The sequence below is a fragment of the Hydra vulgaris genome, chromosome 15 (assembly GCF_038396675.1).
Source record: "Hydra vulgaris chromosome 15, alternate assembly HydraT2T_AEP".
Taxonomy (NCBI): domain Eukaryota; kingdom Metazoa; phylum Cnidaria; class Hydrozoa; order Anthoathecata; family Hydridae; genus Hydra; species Hydra vulgaris.
The window spans coordinates 55,907,978-55,931,012 of NC_088934.1; the positions used below are offsets into that span (position 1 = coordinate 55,907,978).

At 27.9% G+C, this 23,035-nt stretch overlaps 2 protein-coding genes across 3 annotated transcripts; one reads left to right on the top strand and one right to left on the bottom strand.

The window, feature by feature from the left end:
- The first annotated feature begins 3,407 nt into the window (after positions 1 to 3,407).
- On the top strand, positions 3,408 to 22,031 carry LOC136091375 (uncharacterized). 2 transcript variants are annotated; one of them, XM_065818848.1, is made up of 3 exons: positions 3,408 to 3,533; positions 3,800 to 3,861; positions 19,743 to 22,031. In XM_065818848.1, the coding sequence occupies exons 2-3, from the start codon at positions 3,822 to 3,824 to the stop codon at positions 21,926 to 21,928; spliced, it is 2,226 nt and encodes a 741-aa protein (XP_065674920.1). In that variant the 5' UTR covers positions 3,408 to 3,533; positions 3,800 to 3,821; the 3' UTR covers positions 21,929 to 22,031. The 2 variants fall into 2 exon arrangements, with proteins under 2 accessions (XP_065674920.1, XP_065674919.1); XM_065818847.1 differs by lacking the exon at positions 3,408 to 3,533 and adding an exon at positions 3,548 to 3,702.
- LOC136092254 (uncharacterized) lies at positions 15,907 to 17,053 on the bottom strand. Its single transcript, XM_065820058.1, has 2 exons — positions 16,602 to 17,053; positions 15,907 to 16,522 (listed from the first exon to the last, which is right to left on the bottom strand). Exon 1 carries the CDS (start codon positions 17,049 to 17,051, stop codon positions 16,659 to 16,661), a length of 393 nt encoding a protein of 130 aa, XP_065676130.1. The 5' UTR covers positions 17,052 to 17,053; the 3' UTR covers positions 15,907 to 16,522; positions 16,602 to 16,658.
- Positions 22,032 to 23,035: the final 1,004 nt, after the last annotated feature.

The window sequence follows — 23,035 nt, forward strand, 5'->3', positions numbered from 1 at the left end:
TCAGGAAGAACATTAAAACCTGTAAAAAACGCTTTTTACCCCCAAAATTTGCACAAAAAAGTTTATCGATGAAATCGAAGTTAAAATATATTTTGTTATAAAATTTTTAGGAGTGGTTCTCGACAACAACTTAACATGGAAACCACATTTTGATTTTATTTGTTTAAAATCATCTAAAATTACCTGAGTGTTTAATAATTGCAGATTATATCCAAACAAAAAAATCTTAACCTAACTTTATTGCTCATTTATTTACAGCCATATAAATTATGCAAATAATTATAAATTATGCAAGTATAGCTCGGTGAAGTACTAAAAAAACTAAATGACTAAAGAAATGACGTCAAAAAAACAACTTAAAAGTTTTATTTATTGATGATGTATTTAAATACTTTTATAATAATCACTTATTTGTCATTTTAATTGTAAAATTTAATTTTTTCATTCATATTATAAAGAGACGTATTTATTGTCAGGGCCGTCCCGAGGAGGGGCGTAGGGGGTTGTCTTGGCCCCCCCTACGAATTTTATTAGTCGGCAAATTTGACACTAGAGTCGGCAAAGTTGTGGGCAAACGAGAACAAAAATGTCGGTCAACTAGAACCTTTTTTTTTTCCCAGATAGGTTAGTTGAAATTTTTTTGTTTTGGCTTTAGTCGGCAAAAAACTTACACATTACCCCCCCCCCCCTCCTCCTCCTCTAAAAATCATTTCGGGATGACCCTGTTTACTGTATTTACTTTAAACATATGTTTATATATTTAATTTATATGATATTTGCGCGTTTATAGTTTGTAACAATAACAACCTACTTTTTGATTACATATAACATTTGGTATCTTTTTAAGATATATATTTTGAAGTCGTAAAATGATTTATTGCAATTTATATTCATGTCTTGATTTAAAAAAGTTTTAAACTTGTAAAAGATTCTGATAATAAGACCATTATGATCTTATTTCAGAAGCCTTGTTTGTTTGTTTTTGTAAATGATGAATAATGTAAACAAGCCAAAATATAAAAAAAAAACCCATTTATTCTTAAAGGATCGTAAAGCCCAACTTTCTATGGTTAGGACTACGAGATTGATAATTTATGAAAAAAAAAATTACTAAATTTTACTCACTAAATTTTACTTACTAAATTTTACTCACTAAATTTTACTTACTAAATTTTACTTACTAAATTTATGTTGGAAAAAATTTACATTAGTTAAAAAAATTGCAAAGACTGGGTGCTTTGTTAAAATCAAATAAATTTGATGAACAGTAGGTGTTACATCCAAAAAATTGTTAACACCGGGAAGTTATATATATTTACCTTACATTTATAAAACTTCATACAAATTTTCTCTAATTAATCATAAATACGAAACAAGATATTCAATAAGTAATTAATGCATTCCACTAACACGGGCCCGTAGCAACCAGGGGAGGGGGGGGAGGACAGCAGGGACATTTGCCCTCCCCCTCCCCCCTTTTCTCTACATTCATTTTTCAAATTTATAATATTGAAAAAACTGACTAAAGAAATGACTAAAAGAAAAAAAACAACAAAGTCCTTAAAACTCTTTCAGGGCCCCTTAATCCAGCACTGCCCCTCCATTTAATTTTTATTCCTGCGGACAAGTAACATCACTAAAAAACCTGACTTCTCAATTACATGTCGGGGACCACGCTTGTGGAATTCTTTTCTTAACGAAAGTATAAAAAAAATAAAATGTATTGATACATTTAAAAGAACCATAAAAAAACACTAACTAAATTTAAACAAAGCATACACCCATTTATTTTTCTTTAAAAAAAAAAAATAATTTTATTTATTATATATCGTTCTAATTGTTTTTGTCTGTCTGTTTCAACTTTGTATAAAATATATAAATAGATAAATTTAAATCTTGAAAATGCTTTGAATCTTCTTAAATTTAAATTTCTATTAATATTTAAATATATAAAAATATATATTACGTATTGTATTGAATATGTATACGTATATATCGATTTGTAAATTTTTATATTTACGTATTACAATGCGTTAATTTTATATTTAATTTATATTACGTTACATATAAATATGTAAAAATAACGATTTTAACTTTTCAATTATTTTAACTTTTTAGTATTTTTGATTCTTTTTAAATTTTTTAGATTCACTCTTTTGTATAATATTAGAACTTGTCAAATAATATATTTCTCTATTTCACGAAGGAGCTTGATAATAAAACATTTTGTTTTCTACTTGCCCAAGTCAGATTGTATTCATATACATTTTTTAGATCTTAAAGATAACATTGTAAAATGTGAGCTAATTGACGAAAAAAAACTAGCTACTACTGTTTAAAAAACTAATAAAATGTCATAAGATATAAATAAAAATGTTATAAAAATTTGTAGTTTCATAGTTTAATAAATTTAAAACTATTAAAATTTCATTATATCATAAATAAAGTAACTTAAAGCTTTTAGCAGTTTCTATGATTACTTCGACGCAAAACAATAAAACATTTACCATATCGTCATCCGCCTTAACTAAAGATGCCGTTTCGTAATCAAGCAAACTTCTTACGCTGTTTCAACTTTGCTTGCTTTTTAAATGTTGTCTCATCATCTTTATATGCCATTTCAACAGCGTTATCTGCTGTTTTAATATCACCTTGTGATGATGTTAAATGCTATTTATTTTATAAACAATTTAGCGATATTAAACTTTTTTAATTTAAGTTTTTTTTTTACTTTTTTCATAAATGTTGTCATGATATATATATAATTATATGTTACGTTTTTGTGAAAGATGTTTTAAATAGTGAACGATAATAAAACTAAACTTGCCTTTTTCTAGCTCTAGCGATTGCTTTTGTTATATGTAAATGAAATATGTATACTTTAAAATTACATTTTAAACCATAAATGGTTTTTTTTAAATACTTCTATAAATAAATATGTTTTTTATCAACAAAAAAAGAATAAAGATATCATAAATTGAACAAGTATTTTACTTACTGAAAATATGTTAAAAATTTTATTAAAGATTTAAATTTAAGTTATTTAAAGTGGAAAGCGTACTAACTAATAACAATAAAGTCCTTAGTCCAGTTTTATATTAAATCACAAACGCAACAGCCAGTTAGGTTTCTTTTTTGTTTAAGACTTGTGATTTTAAGTGTATTTAAACCACAAAGGCATTTGCAGAAGTTTTTTCTCGTTCTCTTTTTCTCTATTTTTGAATTCACGCGATTCAAGGCATATACTGTAATCACTAGTTGGGTAATTGAAAAAAAACAACATGTATAGAAGAGTTGTACCATATTCTTTTACATAAGGTCAATAAGAAACTGAAAGCCCCAATTTAATAAATCATTTTCACGTGAGAAGGTGCAATGTGACTTACATAACATTTAATTGAAGTGTCATATTTCATATGATGAGTTTTTTACATTTAATAGTAAAAATGTTCATCATTATTTAATGAAAAATCAAACATACTTTGTATTTTCAACAAATAAAAACATCTAAATAAACAATGGTTTGTTTTCAGGTATTAAATACTTCATACAGTTTCATTTTTTAAAGTTGAAAACGTTTGTTTCAAATAAACTCGAATGTTGAAAATTTTGCGTATGTATATGTAGAAATAAAGTTTTTTTTCGCACATTATTGTTTGTGAAGATTAAAAACGGAGGATCTTTCATTTTGTTTAATACCATGTAATAATCAGATTTGATATATATATACTTTTTTGAATGTTTCTTAATTTTTACTAATTTTAAAATATTCATTAATACATTTATTATAACATTTTAGAATAACGACTGTACATGTTTAAATGGAACCAAATCAAGGAGATAAAATTAGTTCTTTTGAAGGTAATTTTTATATAAATGTCCATTTTTTAATTCTTTCTTTGATAGTTATATAAACTATCAAAGTATAGTTTTGGAAAGCGCTGAAAAATGAAACAAAGCGCTACTTAACGTAAATTTACTTTTACTGCCGTCAGAAACATGCGAACCGCTTCATTATTTTTGCAGATTGTTTTACTCATTCCGAACCATTATTAAAACTAATATTTAAAAATATAAATAATAAAGATAAAAAAACTAATATTTACGAACTCAATACTTATAACGTTTTATGCTTTAAATACATGGGGAAAAACAACAATTTTGTAAACTTAATAGAATTGAAATAAAGAAATAGTGCAAAAACATAAAAAAACGATAAAATAATTTTATAAACATTTATTAAATTTATAATTAATAAACTTTTATTATAAAAACTTTATGGTTGTATTTACGTAATTAGAGGTTTAGAAAATAAAACAACTGGGTTTAGTTTAAAAAATAAATCAGATCCAAGCCCCAGATCTGGTTTACTTTTTAATCAAAAATAAGCACAGATAAGCACAACTTGGTTATCTGTGCTTGCTCGTAAACAACCTCATCATTGCAAACAGGGACATCGTCATGTAAACCTCAGAGAACTTGTATTGGCAGACCCAATAGTTGCAGAACAGATTGCATCTCTAATGTGATTTTAGGCAAAGATGCATCACCAAGAGAAACAGTTTGGATCAAAATTTAAATAAGATAATTTGAATTTATAATGTAAATTTTAGGGTCTTTAGCTTCCCAGAAACTTTTTTTTGGTCCTTTGAGTGTTTAAAATATGGTTTCAATCCAAGATAACACGGGACTTTCAGATACCGATTTGAGGAAACTTGGATTTGCTTTCAACCAGATTACCCCAGTAAGGCTAGCTGATACCAACTTTCAGCAAAAACTTGCTGACATTGGTAAGGCATTAGGAGACTACTTAATTATAAAATCCCTAGACTTGCTGCAAGCTCAGAAGATTGCCAATTGATGTAATAAAATCTTTCTTTTCCCATATCCATTGCTTTCTTAGCTTCTTGGCAATTGCTCTCTCAATTCTTTGTTTTGGCCGTACTCTTTCAACTGATTATATTTTGAAAAACGAAGATTTCAAATCCAGGTTTCTGAAGCTCCAGGTTTTTGTCGCTCCAAAGATTTATGCTGTTTTTCATCATGTTCAACAATTTATCAAGGTGAAAAAAATTAGCCTGGGACAGTATGGTAAAAAACCATAGAAGCTTTACATTCTTGTTTCAAAAGTAATTGGCAAAGATACAAAAAAGATGCTTCTCATCCCGACAACTCTCATTAGTTCCTAAACTGTGTTGTTAATTACAACAGCAAAAAAGTGTGAACCAACTGCGCGGAACTGGACTAAGATGCAAAAAATTCAAATAAGAAGTGTTTTTTTTTTGCCAATATGTTTGTTAATAAGAAAAAAGAATGATAAAATAATTCAGAAATCAATTCTGTGTATTTCTTTTTAACATTTGGCCCATTTTGAGTGAAATAACATTTTTTGCGAGAAGTCATAAGTTGTTATAACTTGAGATAAATGTCAGTTGTAGAAAAACTTTAATAACTCTGTTGGATTTTATTACAAATTTTTGAAATGTTATTATGGATACTTTATGGTATACAGTATCACCACTTCAAAGGATTCTGGTGGGATTTACCATCAGCATTAGGGTTTCAAATTTTCAGGGTGTCTGTTTTTTCACATAGATTAAGCAAACGGAACTTCTGCAGTGTTTATGGTATTTAGCAAAAGTAGACATGATGGAAAAAATTTTTTTGGCGCGCGGAAATAAAATATTTTTTGCATTGACGTAAACAATAAGTATGTGATAGGGATGTGCTGAGTAAATACTCTATACTCAAAAAAATTGATTAAAACTCCAGATAAGCTTTTATATTTGCCTATGCAAAATTTGGTGTGATTAACTATCAATTTAATAAATAAAAACTTGTAAAATGCATTTTTAAGTGGTGTATCTATTATTAAATTACGGTCAAGTTTAACTTTCTGCACGAAATATTCAAATTAAAATAACACTGTTGTATTTCAGACTTTGATTTCAGTTTTTGGGGTTATGAGAACCTTATACACAATCATTAGTTAAAAGAATTTTGATTGGATATTTTTTCAGAATTAAATCTCAGATTTTCAGGGTATGTTCTATATATATAGAAAAAAAACTTTCCCCTACTATTTTTTTATAATACCTGAAACATTACAACAACTACGATATGAGAAATATTGCTTTTCGACAATTTGATCCATTTTGTCAAATAAAAACTTTTCAATTATTCAATGCTTATAGTGGACAACATCTATGGAATAATACTGTTTTGTGGATTTTTGATCTAAATACCTTTCACGTTTTTAAACTCAACCTTAAAAAAAAAGGATTTTTAACTTGATATATACTCAGATATTTTTAATATTATGAAAGTTGTTATACAACTAGGGTTTTAATAATTTATTTTTAAATATACTACACTTGTCTTCATTTTGCTTGTTTATGCTTAATAAGTTTTTGATTTTTATATTTATAAAGCTCAAGATCTTATAATTGTTATTCAGATCCTAATACTTAGATAAGTAAAAATATTTCTAAATATCTTCAACAGTCGGTTTCCCCATCAGCATGTTCATCAGAAAGCTGCTTAGCCTGCTGAAAGGAAACAGACGGTAGAAGATATTTTGATAAATGTTTTTGATAAATGTTTTTACTTTACGCGTTTATTAAAATTAAAACAAACGTCAAAAATTGCATTGAATAACAAAAGAGAAATAGAATAATCATACAATGATTATATCCGTTGACCATATTCTTAATCCAGCCCTGAGCTATACATACGATAAAAACGTACTTACCTAGGGGCTCCTCGCCTGATTTACCTAAGATAAATCACCCAGTCTTTGCCGATATTCTTAGGCTTGTCCCATATAATAATTGCTATAAATGCTGAAAGAAATTAGTACATTAAAGGAAACTTGTGAAATGTTAAAAAAAGATAACGTAAACCGAAATGCTGATCAAAATAAAACTAACAAGCAGTTGATAAAGTTTGAAAAAACACAAAAAGACATTGAGGAAAGTCTAACGTTTTATCAAGATTGCAATGACAAAAAAATGAGCGAGTTGGAAAAAAAAAAGTCATCGAATGCAAATATAGGTGAGAATGAAAAAAATAAATTTAGACAGCTGGAAGATCGACAAAGGCGAAATAATCTTCGAATTGAAGGAGTTAAAGAAAATGACAACGAAAGTTGGGATGATACGGAAAAAATAATAATAAACATTTTTGAAAATAATCTCAATGTAAATGGGGCAATCATTTTATATTACTTTTTGAATTTTAATATTGCCTTAAGTTATTTCTGATTTAAAATGGCTGATGAAACTGTTTTAACAAACATAAATTTTAATTCATTTGTATCAAAAAAGTCAATACTATTAAACAACTATTCGGATCCTGATATTAATTTTTATAATAATGATGAAATAATTAAAAATATTAACCCTTTATATTATGACCCAAATTCTAAAAAAATTGCTAATGGAATGGAGGATAACTATTTTTCAATGCTTCATATTAATATTAGAAGTATTCAAAAAAATTTTGAGTCATTAAAACAACTTTTATATAAAATTGGCATTAAATTTCAAATAATTTGTCTAAGTGAGACATGGTGTAAAGATAAAAACATTGAAAACAATTCTAATTTTCAATTACCTAATTATAAAGTAATTCATCAAGTTAGAGCATCTAATAAGGAAGGTGGGGGTTTGTGTATATACATAAAAAACTCAATATTATTCAAAGTTAAACCAAATTTAAGTTCAACTACTAACGATTACGAATCGTTATGTATTGAAATTATTAACAAAACCTCAAAAAATATCGTCATTCATGGTTTATACAGACCGCCTTCAGGAAGCATTAAGGTATTTGAAAACCACATTAAAAAAATAATTAAAAATAAATCGTCTATGAATAAAGCTGTATATTTTATTGGTGATATCAATCTCAATATATTAGATTATGAAAATAATATATATATTAAAAACTTTTTTAACACCATTTTTCAAAATAGCTATATTCCACTAATCAATAAACCAACGCGAATAACTAAGGAAAGTTCAACATCCCTGGATCAAATTATAACAAATGAATTTATAAATGAAAATATAAGAACAGGAATATTTACAACTGACGTGTCTGATCACTTTCCGATTTTTATCCTATCGCAAAAATGCATATATAATGCCCAAAATGAACGGGAAAAAATAATTAAAACACGTTTAATAACCGACACTTCTATTAGTCATTTTTATAAGCTTCTATCCTGTGTTAACTGGGACACCCTAAAACTAAATCTAAACGCCAATAAAGCGTATGATATTTTTCTAACAGAGTTTCTTAATCTTTATAACAAGGCATTCCCAGAAGTTACTAAAGTAATCAAAACAAAAACACTTTTAAACCCTTGGATCACGAAGGGCATTCTTAAATCTTCAAAAAAAAAACAACGCTTATATAACAAGTTTCTTAAAAAAAGAACTCTTAAAAATGAAACTACCTATAAAAACTATAAACGGCTATTTGAGTCAATTTTAAAACGCTCAAAGAAACGTTACTATTCTGAACAATTAATAAAGCACAAAAATGATTCTAAAAAAACTTGGCATATTATTAAGGAGGTAATTGGAAAAAAAAGCTTATACAGAAATTTACTTCCTCTAAATCTTAAATTTAATAACAAACAAATTGTAAATAAATCCTTAGTCGCTGAAACACTTAACCAGTTTTTTGTAAATATAGGTCCTACTTTATCGTCTAATATAGCAACTACTCAATCACACTTTAGTTCGTACTTAACCTCAACCAACCTTAATGTTATGTCTAATTATAAACTTACAGAAAAAGAATTACTAGACGCAGTCTCTTTATTAAAACCCAATAAAAGTTTAGGATTTGATGATATAAGTAGTAATGTCATTATCAAATCAATAAAACAAATTACAATTCCATTACTACATATTTTTAATTTATCTCTAAAACAAGGCGTTTTTCCAGATAACCTAAAAATTGCAAAAGTCATTCCAGTGTTAAAATCAGGTGATCCTTCCGATGTTACGAATTATAGACCAATCTCAATTCTTTCTTGTTTTTCTAAAATATTAGAGCGGGTTATGTATAATAGACTATATTCCTTTTTAAATGTTAATAATATTCTTTTTCATAAACAGTTTGGATTTAAATCTGGTCATTCAACTGATCATGCAATCACTCACCTTGTTCATGATATATTTAAAGGGTTTGATGAAGACAAGTATACCCTAGGTGTATTTATCGATTTAAGTAAAGCTTTTGACACTGTCAATCATCAAATCCTTCTATCCAAACTGAAAAGTTATGGTATAATAAATACTAATTTGTCCTGGTTTGATAGTTACTTGTCTAATAGAAAGCAGTTTATTTCATATGATAGCGGAAAAACGGAATATAAGTCAATCACCTGTGGTGTTCCTCAAGGATCAATTTTAGGACCACTTTTATTTCTCGTTTATATTAACGACTTATATAAATTTTCTAACATTTTAAACTTAATTTTGTTTGCAGATGATACAAACTTGTTTTATTCTAGTAAAGATATCAGTAAATTATTTCAAACAGTAAACAAAGAACTTGAAAAATTAACCCAATGGTTCAAATCAAACAAACTATCTTTGAACATCAATAAATCCAAATACACTTTGTTCCATCGTCTTCATAAAAAACAAGATATTCCATCAAAACTTCCTGATCTTTTTATTGATAACGCATTATTAAAAAGAGAGCAATCAATAAAATTTTTAGGTGTGGTTCTGGATGAAAATTTAACCTGGAGGGACCACATAGGTCTAATTGAAAATAAAATATCAAAAAATATAGGTGTTTTGTATAAAGCCAAGCAGTTTTTAAATCTATCTTGTTTAAAAAACTTATATTTTTCTTTAATTCATTGCTACTTAAATTATGCAAACGTTGCTTGGTGCAGCACAAACGCAACAAAAGTAAAAAAACTGTTTAGTAAACAAAAACAGGCTATAAGGATAATTACAAACGTAGACCGTTTCTCTCACACTCAAACATTATTTAATAAACCTAATATTCTAAATGTATATAAACTAAACCTTTACCATATTTTTATCTTCATGTTTAAACTTGATAAAAAATATCACCAATGTTATTTAATTCACTTTTTGAAAAAATAAACCACATATACCCTACCAGATTTTCAAAAAACAATTACATTCAATCTAAAACACATTATTCAGCAACCAAATTCTCAATTGCTAACCGAGGTCCTAAGCTGTGGAATACAATATTAAATAATGAGCTGAAATCTAATTATTCTTTAAACCAGTTTAAAACAAAACTTAAGCAATTACTGATGATACATGAAAATGAATTAAAGTTCTTCTAAAAAGCTTTTTAAACTAGCAAACAAAAACAAAAATTAACCTACTAATTACTCTTTGATATTATATTTAATATTCTAAACAATAGTCTGCTATTGTAAATGTATTTCTTATCTTATAAGTTTTGAATTTACAAACGATTTTTTTAAGTTTTATTATTTGAAATACTAATTACTAAAAATATTGTAAAATTTTATAATTTCAATTTTTATTAAAAAAAGTTATTGTAAACTCTTTTTGTAATATTAATACTTATATATCATCTTATTTTACTAATCAGTTCTTAAATATAAATACTCTTTGAATTACTAAATATTTTAAACGTTATATATTTTATTTTTTGCATTTTGTTAAAACATTTTATTTGATGAATATGCATTTTTTTGGGGGGGGGCTTAATGATAAGATAAATTTTGTCTTCTTCAAGCCCCAGTCATGTAAATATTTGTTTTTATAAATTACGAGTGTAAATTATTTTCAATCAGCAAATACAATACTAAAAAAAAAAAAAAAAAAAAAAAAATTATTTTTTTACTCATTCTTTGATAAATTTTTGATCTGGAAGATCATATTTGAAGTTAAATAAAATATTCAAAATTTATTTAAATAAATATTTAAAATTTATATAACAGTAGTCATACTAAATTTTAGTAAGCACCTTGTTTTAAATGTAAAATTAGTTTTAAAATTGTTTAAAATTTATTAATAAAATCTAGAAATAGAAAACTATAGTTTTTTATTTGATGACTTTTTTTTGTTTATTATTGTCTTTATTAATCTTTTCTTTTTTTATTGACTTTTTTTGTGTGACTATTTTTACTTTTTTTTTTTACTATTTTTCATACTATTTCCATACTTTTTTTTGATGCGTATACGCATCAAAAAGGGAAAGGAATAAAAATAAGTCTAGCGTGAGTAACTTTGTCAAACGCCTTAGCGTTTGACAAAGTTTCTCTCACTAGACTGCTACAAAAGCTAAAATCCTATGGAAATGAAGGTAAAATTTTAAACTGGATTAAAGCGTTTCTTTCAAATCGCACTCAAAGTGTCCAACTTGGTAATGTAACATCGAAATGGAAAAAAGCTACTAGTGGCGTTTCTCAAGGCTAAGTTTATGGTCCAATGCTTTTTACTATCTTCATTAATGATTTACCAGAACAAATTAGTAACAAAAATATATGCAAAATGTATGCAGACGACACAAAAATCCTTAGTGTGGTCAGTAGTAAAGAACAAAAACTTTTTCTGCAAGCTGACATTGACAACATTGTTAATTTGGTTCGAGAATGGCTCATGAAAATAAATATTAGGAAATGTAAAATAATGCATTTCTACTAATCCAAATCCGTTCCACACCTATACTTAATTGATGACCGAAGCTCAAACAACAGTCTCAACAGAATTTAACTTGAATCAACCTAATCAGAAAGAGGCCGTGATGTTTTTATTTCCAATGACCTAAAGCAAAATTACCATAATTCTATTGCTGGAGCCAAGGCTAACAAAATGCTTGGTATCCTAAAACATTGCTTCATAAGTAGAGATGCACAACTCTGGAAAAAGCTATATACAGCTTATATACGTCCACTTCTAGAATTCCCCATTACTGCTTGGTGTCCTTATTTAGAAAAGGACATTTCTATAATTAAAAGCATTCAACGGCGTGTTACAAAAGTACCTCAAGAAATGAAGCCTTTTGACTATCAATCAAGGTCTATCAAACTTGGTCTCACTTCTCTATGCGAACGAAGAAAACAATTGGATCTTATTCAAAAATTTAAATTAGAGAATAATATTGAGTTAGTTAACTGGTGCATTAATCCAGTTAACATTCCCCCTGCTATAGACATCGCATCCGGTACCATCGTCAAATCGGCAAAAACTGTCAGGTCCGATATTACTTTTTTACCAACCGCGTAGCAAATGCATGGAATGCCTAGCCAGACAATGTCGTAAATACTACATCAGTGAAAAAGTTAAAAACTAATTTAGACCGGTATTTAAAACAGTTACCATAGCACATCATTTTTCGTGGTTGCTTCAATGCTGCTATACGAACTAGCTTTGGTAGTTAATCATGAACTTACGGTTCATGTATTGTCCGTGTAACTTATAATTAATAATAAATTTTTACTATTTTCGACCCTGCAGTTGATTATAAAATAAGAAATTCTCTCAACCGAGCTAATCAACAAGCAGTTTTGAAAATTAAAAATATATCTTCATCCACAAAACATGAAATCGGCAAAAAACTTTAACAAAGAGATTACCTGACATTTTCTAAATTAAAAATTGATCGTTTTCTTATAATATTTGATTGAGCATTGCATTTATTGTATTCATTAAAAAATGGTTTATAAACCGAGGAAAAAACTTGAGATAAAACGCACAAAAATTGGATTTCTTCACTTAAAATGTAAAACATTTTACTTTCTAAGTAAACTATTTTGTTTTTTCAGCTCAAATACTTCCGTAACATATTTAACTTAACATAGCCAGGATTTTAAAGCACCCGGGCTGGACTAAAAGAAGCGTCTTATTTAACAAACTACTACTTTGCATAAAACATATATAAAAAACAAAATAATAATAAACAATTTAACATGTTGACTATAGAAGTTCACTTCGTCAGCCGAGAACCAAGAGGCCGTATGTTCACATTTTGTGTTTTTTCTGTTTATTATCAATAAATATTCAACAATCAATGTAGTATGTGTTCAGTAAATCTAGTCGCAAGAATGATACGACTTTTAAAAATATTTCAAAAATTAGTCGGAAATTCTGGCAGAAAGTCTTTACAAATTAAATTTAAAAAATAGACTTTGAAACACGAAAAATGGTCATACGGCCTCTTGGTTCTCGGCTTACGACTAAGATCTTGGTCCGGCCTGCAAACAGTCTCTAGTATATATTATCTAAACGCAGGTCTTGTATTAACGTTAATAAATAATTGAAAAATGATCATAAAATTAAAAAAATGTTTAAAATAAGTCTAAGCAACATCGAAGAATAAACCAAGATTGAATATTCAAGAAAACAGATTTTATTGTTTTTCTTATTTAAATACCTGTTACAGGTTCTTGCATGATGACTTTTAGTCCAACATTAGAAATCATCGTTAATAAAAGATCGCATTTAAATAGTTAAAATATAAAAAAGATTTTCCGGGGGAGTGTTTTGAGTTTCTTAAAAATTTGATTAAAGGACTTTTGTCTTTTTGCAAATCCAAATTAGCAATTATTGCTAATCAGGATTTGCTTTTTTTTTATCTCTCAGTTGATCTCAAATTACGATGCGAAATGTTTCGAATACGTATTCGGCTTAAAAAATAGGTTTTGAACTTTATGACATTCTTACTATAACTTGTAAGTATTTAAAAATAATTCTTGTGAGCCAATGAAATAGTATTAATTTTAAAATAATTTTTAAAATAGCTTGTGAACCAGTAAAAACTTTTACTTTTAAGTAACACATTTTACTTTTTAAGTAATGTTTTTATTATTATTATTATTTTCAACTTAAATAATCTCATAACAAAGACAACATTGATTAGCCTCAATTGCTTAGTTTCAATTTTAAAACGGCTGGACTAAAACCAGTTTATTATTCAGATTATTCTATTATTTTCCTTAAAAAGTATATTCAAAAACCGAAATAATAATAAATTGAAGAAAGTTGACTCTAGTTATAGCTACACTTGATATACTTTTGATCAATGCCTGCAAACAATGTCTTATGTCTAACACCTTAAAGTTGTTTTGGTGTTAACGTTTGTAACAATTGTTAACTTTCAACTATAGTTGAAAAATTATCATAGAAATAAAGAAATGTTTAAAATATGTTAAAACGACATCAAAAAATTAATAGAAATATAGTTAACTAATTTTAAAGTAGAAAACACGCGCGTTCTCAACTTTCTCTACATTCTATACGTACGTGTAGAGCTAGTGATAAAATTAGCGACAACTTTTTTCATCAACGTTCAGATAAGGTTTAAATAGAACCGTACATGCTAATAAATAAATGAGCTTTCTTCAAATATTCAACAAAAAGTGAAACGCAAAGGTTTTGTTGGGGAGTCAATTGAGTATGATAACTATATTACGGAATCAGAATGAGGATAAGAGGCAACATTTCGAGGAACGGTTTTATATGACATTTTTGATTCTGTGATTGGTGGACTCACTGTTTGCAGCCATTCAAGAAATATTTGCTAAAATAATAAAAAAATTTGAGCAGGCTTTTCCTTTTTTTGGAGGGGGAGGGGGGGGCAAATTATGAATGCTCGGGGCCTCTAAATCCTGTGCACGACCCTGGGTTAAAATTAGGTTAATTAATCAACATCTAAAATTTGACGTGAAAAATATGTTGAACTTTAAAAAAATGGCTTCAAAATATTGACCTAGTTTTAACACCGAAAAAACGGAAAATGTTTGCTGGGTACATGATCACTTATGACTATAAGAAGTAGGTAGGGGAGAGCGGGGAGAAGTGGGACACGAATTTTTTTTTTCAGGGTAATTGCAATATCTTTTTTATTTGATGTATGAACTGAACCAAACTAGTCTTAACAAATAAAGCAGTTTTTGGGGCACCGAATCCACCCCCTAAGATTGACAGAATGTTTTAATAAAGTATATATTTCTTGGTTTAAAAGGAACCCTGCTACTGGGGTAAAGTGGGACAAGTGTGGGACAAGTGGGACAAGTGTGCGGGAGAAGCGGGATATTTGGGGGAGATGTGGGACTATATAAAAACAACTCCAAATCTAGTTAAATATTAATTTGAGCAAACTTTGATTTTAAAGTTAAGTTTAGTTTAAATAAAACGCGGCAGAGGAGTAATGGTAGAGCGCTTGGCTTGTAAAAGAGAGGTTTGACTCCCACCACTTCCGGGGTGGCCACATAAAATTTTTATAAGAAAAAGAGGATATTAGAGGATTTTAGAGGAGACTTTGCATTTAATTTAGAGGACTTTCTCGCAAAACTACAAAATTTTGAATAAAAATAGAGGATTTTTTATACAGGTTTAACGTCCATGTTTCCACATAACTGGGGTTTGGACAAGGGTCAACAATGTCATTTTTTATGTTAGATGACACGGATTCGCTAAAAATAATTTTTTACGACCCAATCCTTATTTCAGATGTTACCCAGTTTTGCAGACCATGAATTTTGAACATTATACTACCATCAAGAAATAAAAAAATAAAAAAGAGGAGTTAAAGAGGAGATTTGATCACATTTTTAACTTCTTAGAGGATAATTAAGGATTTTAGAGGAGGTTTTTGAAAAAAAGGACATTAGAGGATTTTAGAGGAGATGTGGCCACCCTGACGCCTCTGGAAGTACCACGCTCAACTTAGTTTCTTCGCGCAGCGGGCCTTGTTTGTAAAGGTTTGTGTTTCCGAGTTAAAGGGTTGAGAGAGGGTTGTAACCACAATAAAAAAAAAATATTTAAAAATGCGTAGCCTCCTCGACTGAAATGGCCCCCTTGGAGAGATAAAAAATAGAAAAAAAATCAAATTATCAATGCCTTTTTCAATCAACTTAAGATTACATTTTTAGAATTAAAATTTCTTTGTTAAAAAAAGATAAAAGTTATTTTACATTTAAGATGCCAAAGTTCACTTGGAAAATGATTTCAGCTTTTGTTCTTGATGTTGTTCCAGCAAGCGGTTGAGGCAGGACTGCTTTTATATCATCAATATTCACACTACGAATGTCATTAATTCTAGGTTTGACAAATTTAGAAGTTTTTTTATTCTGGCATTTCAGGAAGCTGACCTCAACATCAAAATTTTAGTCTATTTCTTTCTGCACTATGCCTACATAATAAGAAATGGTGTTTTTACTACAAACCTCGCAAAGAACATAATCACTGACACTCACATTTTGAATAACGCTAAAAGAAACTGTTTCCAATTCTTCTTCAAACTCTAGTGAGTAACAATTAGCAGAAACATCATTTGTTATTTTGTTGAAATCTACATCAAGGTCACTGTTCGATTTCCATAAAATGTTTTTCCTCACATTTTTGGATTTTAGAAGGACAATTTTTTTACCTTTTTGTTTGTTTAATACTTCATTTTTTATTCTTAAAATCTCTGGTGTTGATGTGGCTATCATACACTTTTCCTTTTTACGTCCACGTCTTAAAATCTTACGAGAAGGTGCCTGCAAAATATAAATTATAGTATTATATAATTATAGAATTTAAAGAAAACCTAAACTAAGAATATTAAGTTTAAATTACCTTTGGATAACCTCGTACAATCTCAGGAGAAAATACAATTAAGTTTTCTTTTACTGCTTAATGTTGCACACCCAAACCTGATATATCTGAAAGAATAGCACTTGTATTATATTTCTCGCATGAACCTTCGTTGCATGGTTCTTGAGGCACATCTCTATCTGTAACAACTGCTTCATGTTGCACATCCAAACCTGAGATATCTGAAGGAATAGCAGTTGTAGTCGATTTCTCACACGAGCCTTCACTGCATGGTTCTTGAGGCACATCTCTATCTGTTACAACTGATGGTAAAAAAATATCATCCCCATATACATGTCTATCATAAGGCCAAATTCCATTCACACAAAATCCTGACATAATATTTGTTGGTGTGGAAGATTTTTCCCATGCTTGTCGAATGAGACTGGCCATCTCATAAATTGTAATGGCTTGCCTTGGATTGCTAAGCATCCAGCTATTGGCAGCTGCATTAAAATATGTTTTCATTAGACCAAAAACAGACCTATCTAAAGGTTGTGTCTTATGTGAAGTATGTGGTGTCAAAGTCATCATACAAACATTGTTCCTTTTACATACTCAAGTGACTGTAGTGAAAGGTGGCTTTCATGATTATCTGTAATCAATAAAACTTTGTGATCGGCTGTTGGGGGAGCAAACTTAACAAAATGTTTTAAAACATCTATAAATATTTCAGCATTCATCCATCCAGATTGATTGGCTAATCCAATAGAACCTTCTGATGCTACTCTCATTAGTGAGTTTCTAAATAATTTTCTTGGAAAAACAATAACAGGGGGTATTGCTACACCAGCTGCGGAGACAATGCAACACACTGTTACTAATTCACCTCTTTCTCTAGATGTTATTTGCAATGAGACGAGGAGTTTTTTGCACAGTAGTAAAACATGTCTCATCAAGATTAAAAATTTTAAATGATGTTGCTTTAGACTCTGATATACCTTCTTGTAATTTGTTAAAGAAAATATCAATAGTATACCGATTAATTGCCGATGCTCTTGCAATTGAAGTTACCTCTGGTTTTCTAACAGATAGTTTTGGGTTTCTTTTTAAAAATCCTGTTAGCCAATCTCGACCAGCCTTTTTTTGCTCTATCCAACGCAAGGGACATTTTATTTTGTTTGCTTGAGCCATTTCAAAAGCTAGAGCTCTTACTTAAACTGGTGTAAGGCCATATAACATATCAGAACATGACTTTAGATAAGTGCTCAGTGTTTCTTCTTGTGCAACAGAGAAAATCATAGAATGTTTATAATTTGGTTGAAGATTAGCAGCTGGGTATTGACACTTTTTTTTTATACACCTATGAAGTGCAGACTTAGAAATGCCCGCCGAATATGCTGCTTCTCTAAGGCTTATCCCATTTTCCACTTCGGCTACAGCAACTTTCAAAATGTTTTCTGAAACATGTGGAGATTCACTTTTTCTGTTATAAACTCTAGGCATGACCTGAAATTTAAAAGAAATTAGGTTTTATAAAAAATATTTATTTTTTATGGTATTAAGGTCACTGTTATTACTATATCTTATATCAGACTATTATTATTGATTAAAAAAACTTTTCTGCATGCCTTTTGCTTTCCAAATGCTTTCAAACTATTGATGTAAAAAGAATTCTAAATTTGCTCCAAACAATAATGATGAATCAAATCAAATTTATCTTTAATGAAGATCTCTCTTTCCAAATTTTGTTTTAAATCAACTGAATAAGAACTAAAACTAAAATTAAATATTTCAATAAAGCGTCTCAATATTTTTATTTTGAAAACTATAAAATATTGTAGCTAAAATATTCTAGAATTTTCCGCAATAAAATAACGCATAACTTTAAAGGAGAAGTGGGACAGCGGCTTTTTTCTTTGTCCCACTTCACCCCTATGTAGGGAAGACGAAATAAAACTAAAATTACAGCCACACAGTTAAAGCTGAAATACAAATTTAATTATTAAATATTAGATGATAAGTGCATTTCCCTGTAAAATAGAAAAAAAGTGCAACAATAGTCAAAAATAAATACATACATGAGTTACTAGACTGTCAGGAAAAGTACTTTTTTGGGGTACTTTCAAAAAAAAGGGTTTTCACCGCGCGTAGAGAGGGGAAATGATGTCTACTAAAAAGAGCACATGAAATCTATACGTTTACATTAAATAACAGTAATTAGGCACTGCTGCGAAATAAAATTATAGGGGTGTCCCACTTCTCCTGCGTCCCACTTCTCCCCACTCTCCCCTACATTTAAAAAATTTATTTTTCAGATGTACTATTTCTTATAGTCATCATTCTAATGCATCTGTTATCTTTACTTCACTTTCCAAATGATTATAAACAATGTTCAGAAAGTGAATCGAAAAACCATATTTTAGTATTCTTGCAGCAGTTTTATAGGAATAATGACTATAGCTTTAAAAATTTTTATCATAACCAGGGCAAGCAATCATTCTTCAACCTGATAATTAAAACTACTAATACTTTGGTTAGTTTTCCTTAATTAATATTCAAAAATATATATTGCATTTAATTATTAACTAATTTGTACAAAATTTTAGAATTCGTAATGAAATAAACAAGCAAACATAAAATAGAAATAGAATTTTATGAAAGTCCAAACATTTGTATTACGGTTGGTAGAACACAAGCTTTAAAAAAATGTTGTTAGTTTTTTATGAATTTTAAACTCCAAAATTCATTTAAAATTAAAATTTAGTAAAATTTAAGTTCTTTTGCTTGTATTCTCTTGAAAATTTAAATTTAGTAAAACCTGAACTAAAAAAAACATCGTTCCTTAGGTTGTATTCTCTAGAGTAATTACTTGATGTTTTTCAAGTTGTTAAGTTTACAAAGTATATTAAGTTTTGTTTACAAAAACGTTCTCTAAATATATAAAAATACTTTAACATGAGAATTTATTCAAAAACATTTCTAAAAGTAGTATAATTTATAATTTTTTTATATTAAAACTTAATTTTATATTAAAACTTAATTAAAACTGGACTTAATACGGTAATAATAACGCGTCGCGTTTGAAACAAATAGAAAAAAAAATTAGTAAATAAATGAATTTAAATTTATTTGAATTGTGAGAAAAGAGTTATTATAAACTAGCCATGCGTTTATTTTTAGGTGTTCAACTTTTTTCAGAGAATTTCTTTTCACGCGAAAAACTACTTAATGAAATTCACCATTTTTTACATGAAGCAAACTGTTCAACTTTAGTATTATATGGAATGTCCGGTGTTGGAAAGACACAAATTGCAAGAAAGTATTGCGAAATTTATTATAACTTCTACAAAAACTTTGTTTGGATAGACGCAGCATTTGGAAAGTTAAAAACCTCAATGAGAAACCAATGTCAAATATTAGGATTCGATGTTCATGACTCGAAAGGTGATTATTTGAATATAAAAGTGATTGTTGAAAAAATTCACAACCATTATAAAAATAAAAAAACATTGTATATTTTTGACAATGTCGACGATGAAAGTGTTAAAAACCTGACCATGTATATTTCGAGAAAACCGGATTCATTTACGTTGATTACCTCCCAATGGAGAACGTGGTCGAATAGTGTAAATAAAATGCTGGTTGATGTTTTTACTTTAGAAGAAGCATTCGCTTATGTAAAAAATAATATTAAAGAAAATACCGATAAAAATATTAGAAACTTAATTAAAGAACTTGGTTATCATCCGTTCTCAATTACTCAGGCAATAAAATATATTAATATTCATAGAATTTCGATAGAAAAATACGTAGATCGATTACGATCGAAACCAAATGAAATATTAGACCATAACTTTTCAACCGAGGAAGAACCAAAGTCTGTAATAAAAGCAATTAACTTAGTTTTAATAAAATTAGAAAAAAGTAAACCTTTTCCATTTAAAATATTGAACTGTTTATCTCATTGCGATGGTCAAAACATAAGTAAACAGTTAATAATCCAAATTTCAAAACAAATGGAAATAAACGAAGACTATGAAATAGATGAAGCCATTGGGTTACTAATGAGTTATTCTTTAATAAACTGTTTTGGTGATGAAAAATATTCAATGAACGAACTGACACAGCTGACGTGTAAATGTTTTCAAAATAGAAATTCAACTACAAATACTTATCTTAGTTTAATTGAAAACTTATTTAGATTTGAATTGAATAAAGTAAAAGATCACATGGATCACGGAAACTATTTTGTTTTCCATTTTATCTATATGTTTCGTGCTAACAGGGAAAAACTTTCAAAAACCTTCCATAATATGACGACATCTTTTACAAAATTATTAGTAAGAAAATATTTATTTAAAGAAGCAATCGAAATATTAAAAAGTATTCAAAGTTTCAATACAGAAACTTATGGCGAAAATAATAAATTTACGCTTAATACAAAACATAATATCGCAAACTGTTTGAACAAAATGGGAAAATATAACGAAGCTTTAGAAATTTATTATTCTGTAGATAAAATACAAACTGAAATTTTAGGTATCAGCCATCCAGATACAATGACAACAAAAAATAATATTGGAAGCTGTTTAAAAAATATGAGAAAATATAACGAAGCTTTAGAAATTTATTATACTGTTGATAAAATACGAACTGAAATTTTAGGTATCAACCATCCAGATACAATGACAACAAAAAATAATATCGCGAACTGTTTGAATGATATGGGAAAATATAACGAAGGTTTAGAAATTTATTATTCTGTTGATAAAATACAAACTGAAATTTTAGGTATCAACCATCAAGATACAATGAGAACAAAAAATAATATCGCAAACTGTTTGAAAAATATGGAAAAATATGACGAATCTTTAGAAATTTATTATTCTGTTGATGAAATGCGAACTAAAATTTTAGGTATCAACCATCCATATACAATGACAACAAAACATAATATCGCAAGTTGTTTGTACAGCATTGGAAAATATAACGAAGCTTTAGAAATTTATTATTCTGTTGATAAAACACGCACTGAAATTTTAGGTATCAACCATCCAGATACAATGTTAACAAAAAATATTATCGCAAACTGTTTGAGCAATATGGGAAAATATAACGAAGCTTTAGAAATTTATTATTCTGTTGATAAAATACAAACTGAAATTTTAGGTATCAATCATCCATATACAATGTTAACAAAAAATATTATCGCTATCTGTTTTAACATAATAGGAAAATATAACGAAGCTTTAGAAATTTATTATTCTGTTGATAAAATACAAACTGAATTTTTAGGTATCAACCATCCAGATACAATGACAACAAAACTTAACATCGCAAACATTTTGAATGATATGGGAAAATAAATAAAATAAATATCAAGTTGTTATGTGATATTGATTATGTGATTATCAACTTGTTTAATAATTTGATTATTATTTTAATGTTAATATATCTAAAGTGTACCAATAATTGAAAAACATTTTTCTTTAACAGTTGGAGAACTCCGTTCTTAATTCTTATAAATATTTTTTTAATTTTTATTTCTTCTTTCCTTATTAGTTTAAATTATATAGATGTTAAAGAAAATTATGATAGTTTAAAAAATTAGCAAAACTAAAAATATTGTGATCTTAATAGATTAGTTACACGAATAAGATACTCCCTAGAAAGCGGAAAGAGTTAAATATGTCTTGTTTAGAGATTGTTTTGTTTTAAAAATATCATTGTTTTATTACATATTTTGTTGACATAATAAATTTATTCTTAATATATATATATATATATATATATATATATATATATATATATATATATATATATATATATATATATATATATATATATATATATATATATATATATATATATATGTAAATTATGTTAGTGTATTTTACAAATAGAGTGCTCAATGTTCTTAAAGAACAGAGCAATAATTAATTAGTAAAAAACACTTATCTAACTTTTATCTTCGACTTGAAGTTTCACCATTGCTGGATCATCAGTAACTCTTCCTGATGATCCAGCAATGGTGAAACTTCAAGTCGAAGATAAAAGTTAGATAAGTGTTTTTTACTAATTAATTTATATATATATAAATATATATATATATATATATATATATATATATATATATATATATATATATGTACATATATATATGTTTGTATATATATATGTATATATATATATATATATATATATATATATATATATATATAGAGAGAGAGAGAGAGAGAGAGAGAGAGAGAGAGAGAGAGAGAGAGAGAGAGACCCGTATATAGACAATATCATTTTTAACTTAGGGTAGATTAGGGTAATATGAACACCTTGGTAATATAAGCATACTTAAAGATTTCTTATATGTAAGTGGTGAAATTAAAGTTGCTTTGTATTTTTTGAATCGACTTTATGGGGTTATACAGAAATCAGTACAATTAGCGTAAATTTATATACAGGTCTTCATCTAATTA

Bases quoted from the DNA above. Each gene is read 5' to 3' on its own strand.
- LOC136091375 (XM_065818848.1), top strand. From the start codon at position 3,822: ATGGAACCAAATCAAGGAGATAAAATTAGTTCTTTTGAAG. The intron at 3,862-19,742 runs GTAATTTTTATA...GTTTATTTTTAG, and splicing joins TAAAATTAGTTCTTTTGAAG to GTGTTCAACTTTTTTCAGAG.
- LOC136092254 (XM_065820058.1), bottom strand. From the start codon at position 17,051: ATGCTTAGCAATCCAAGGCAAGCCATTACAATTTATGAGATGGCCAGT.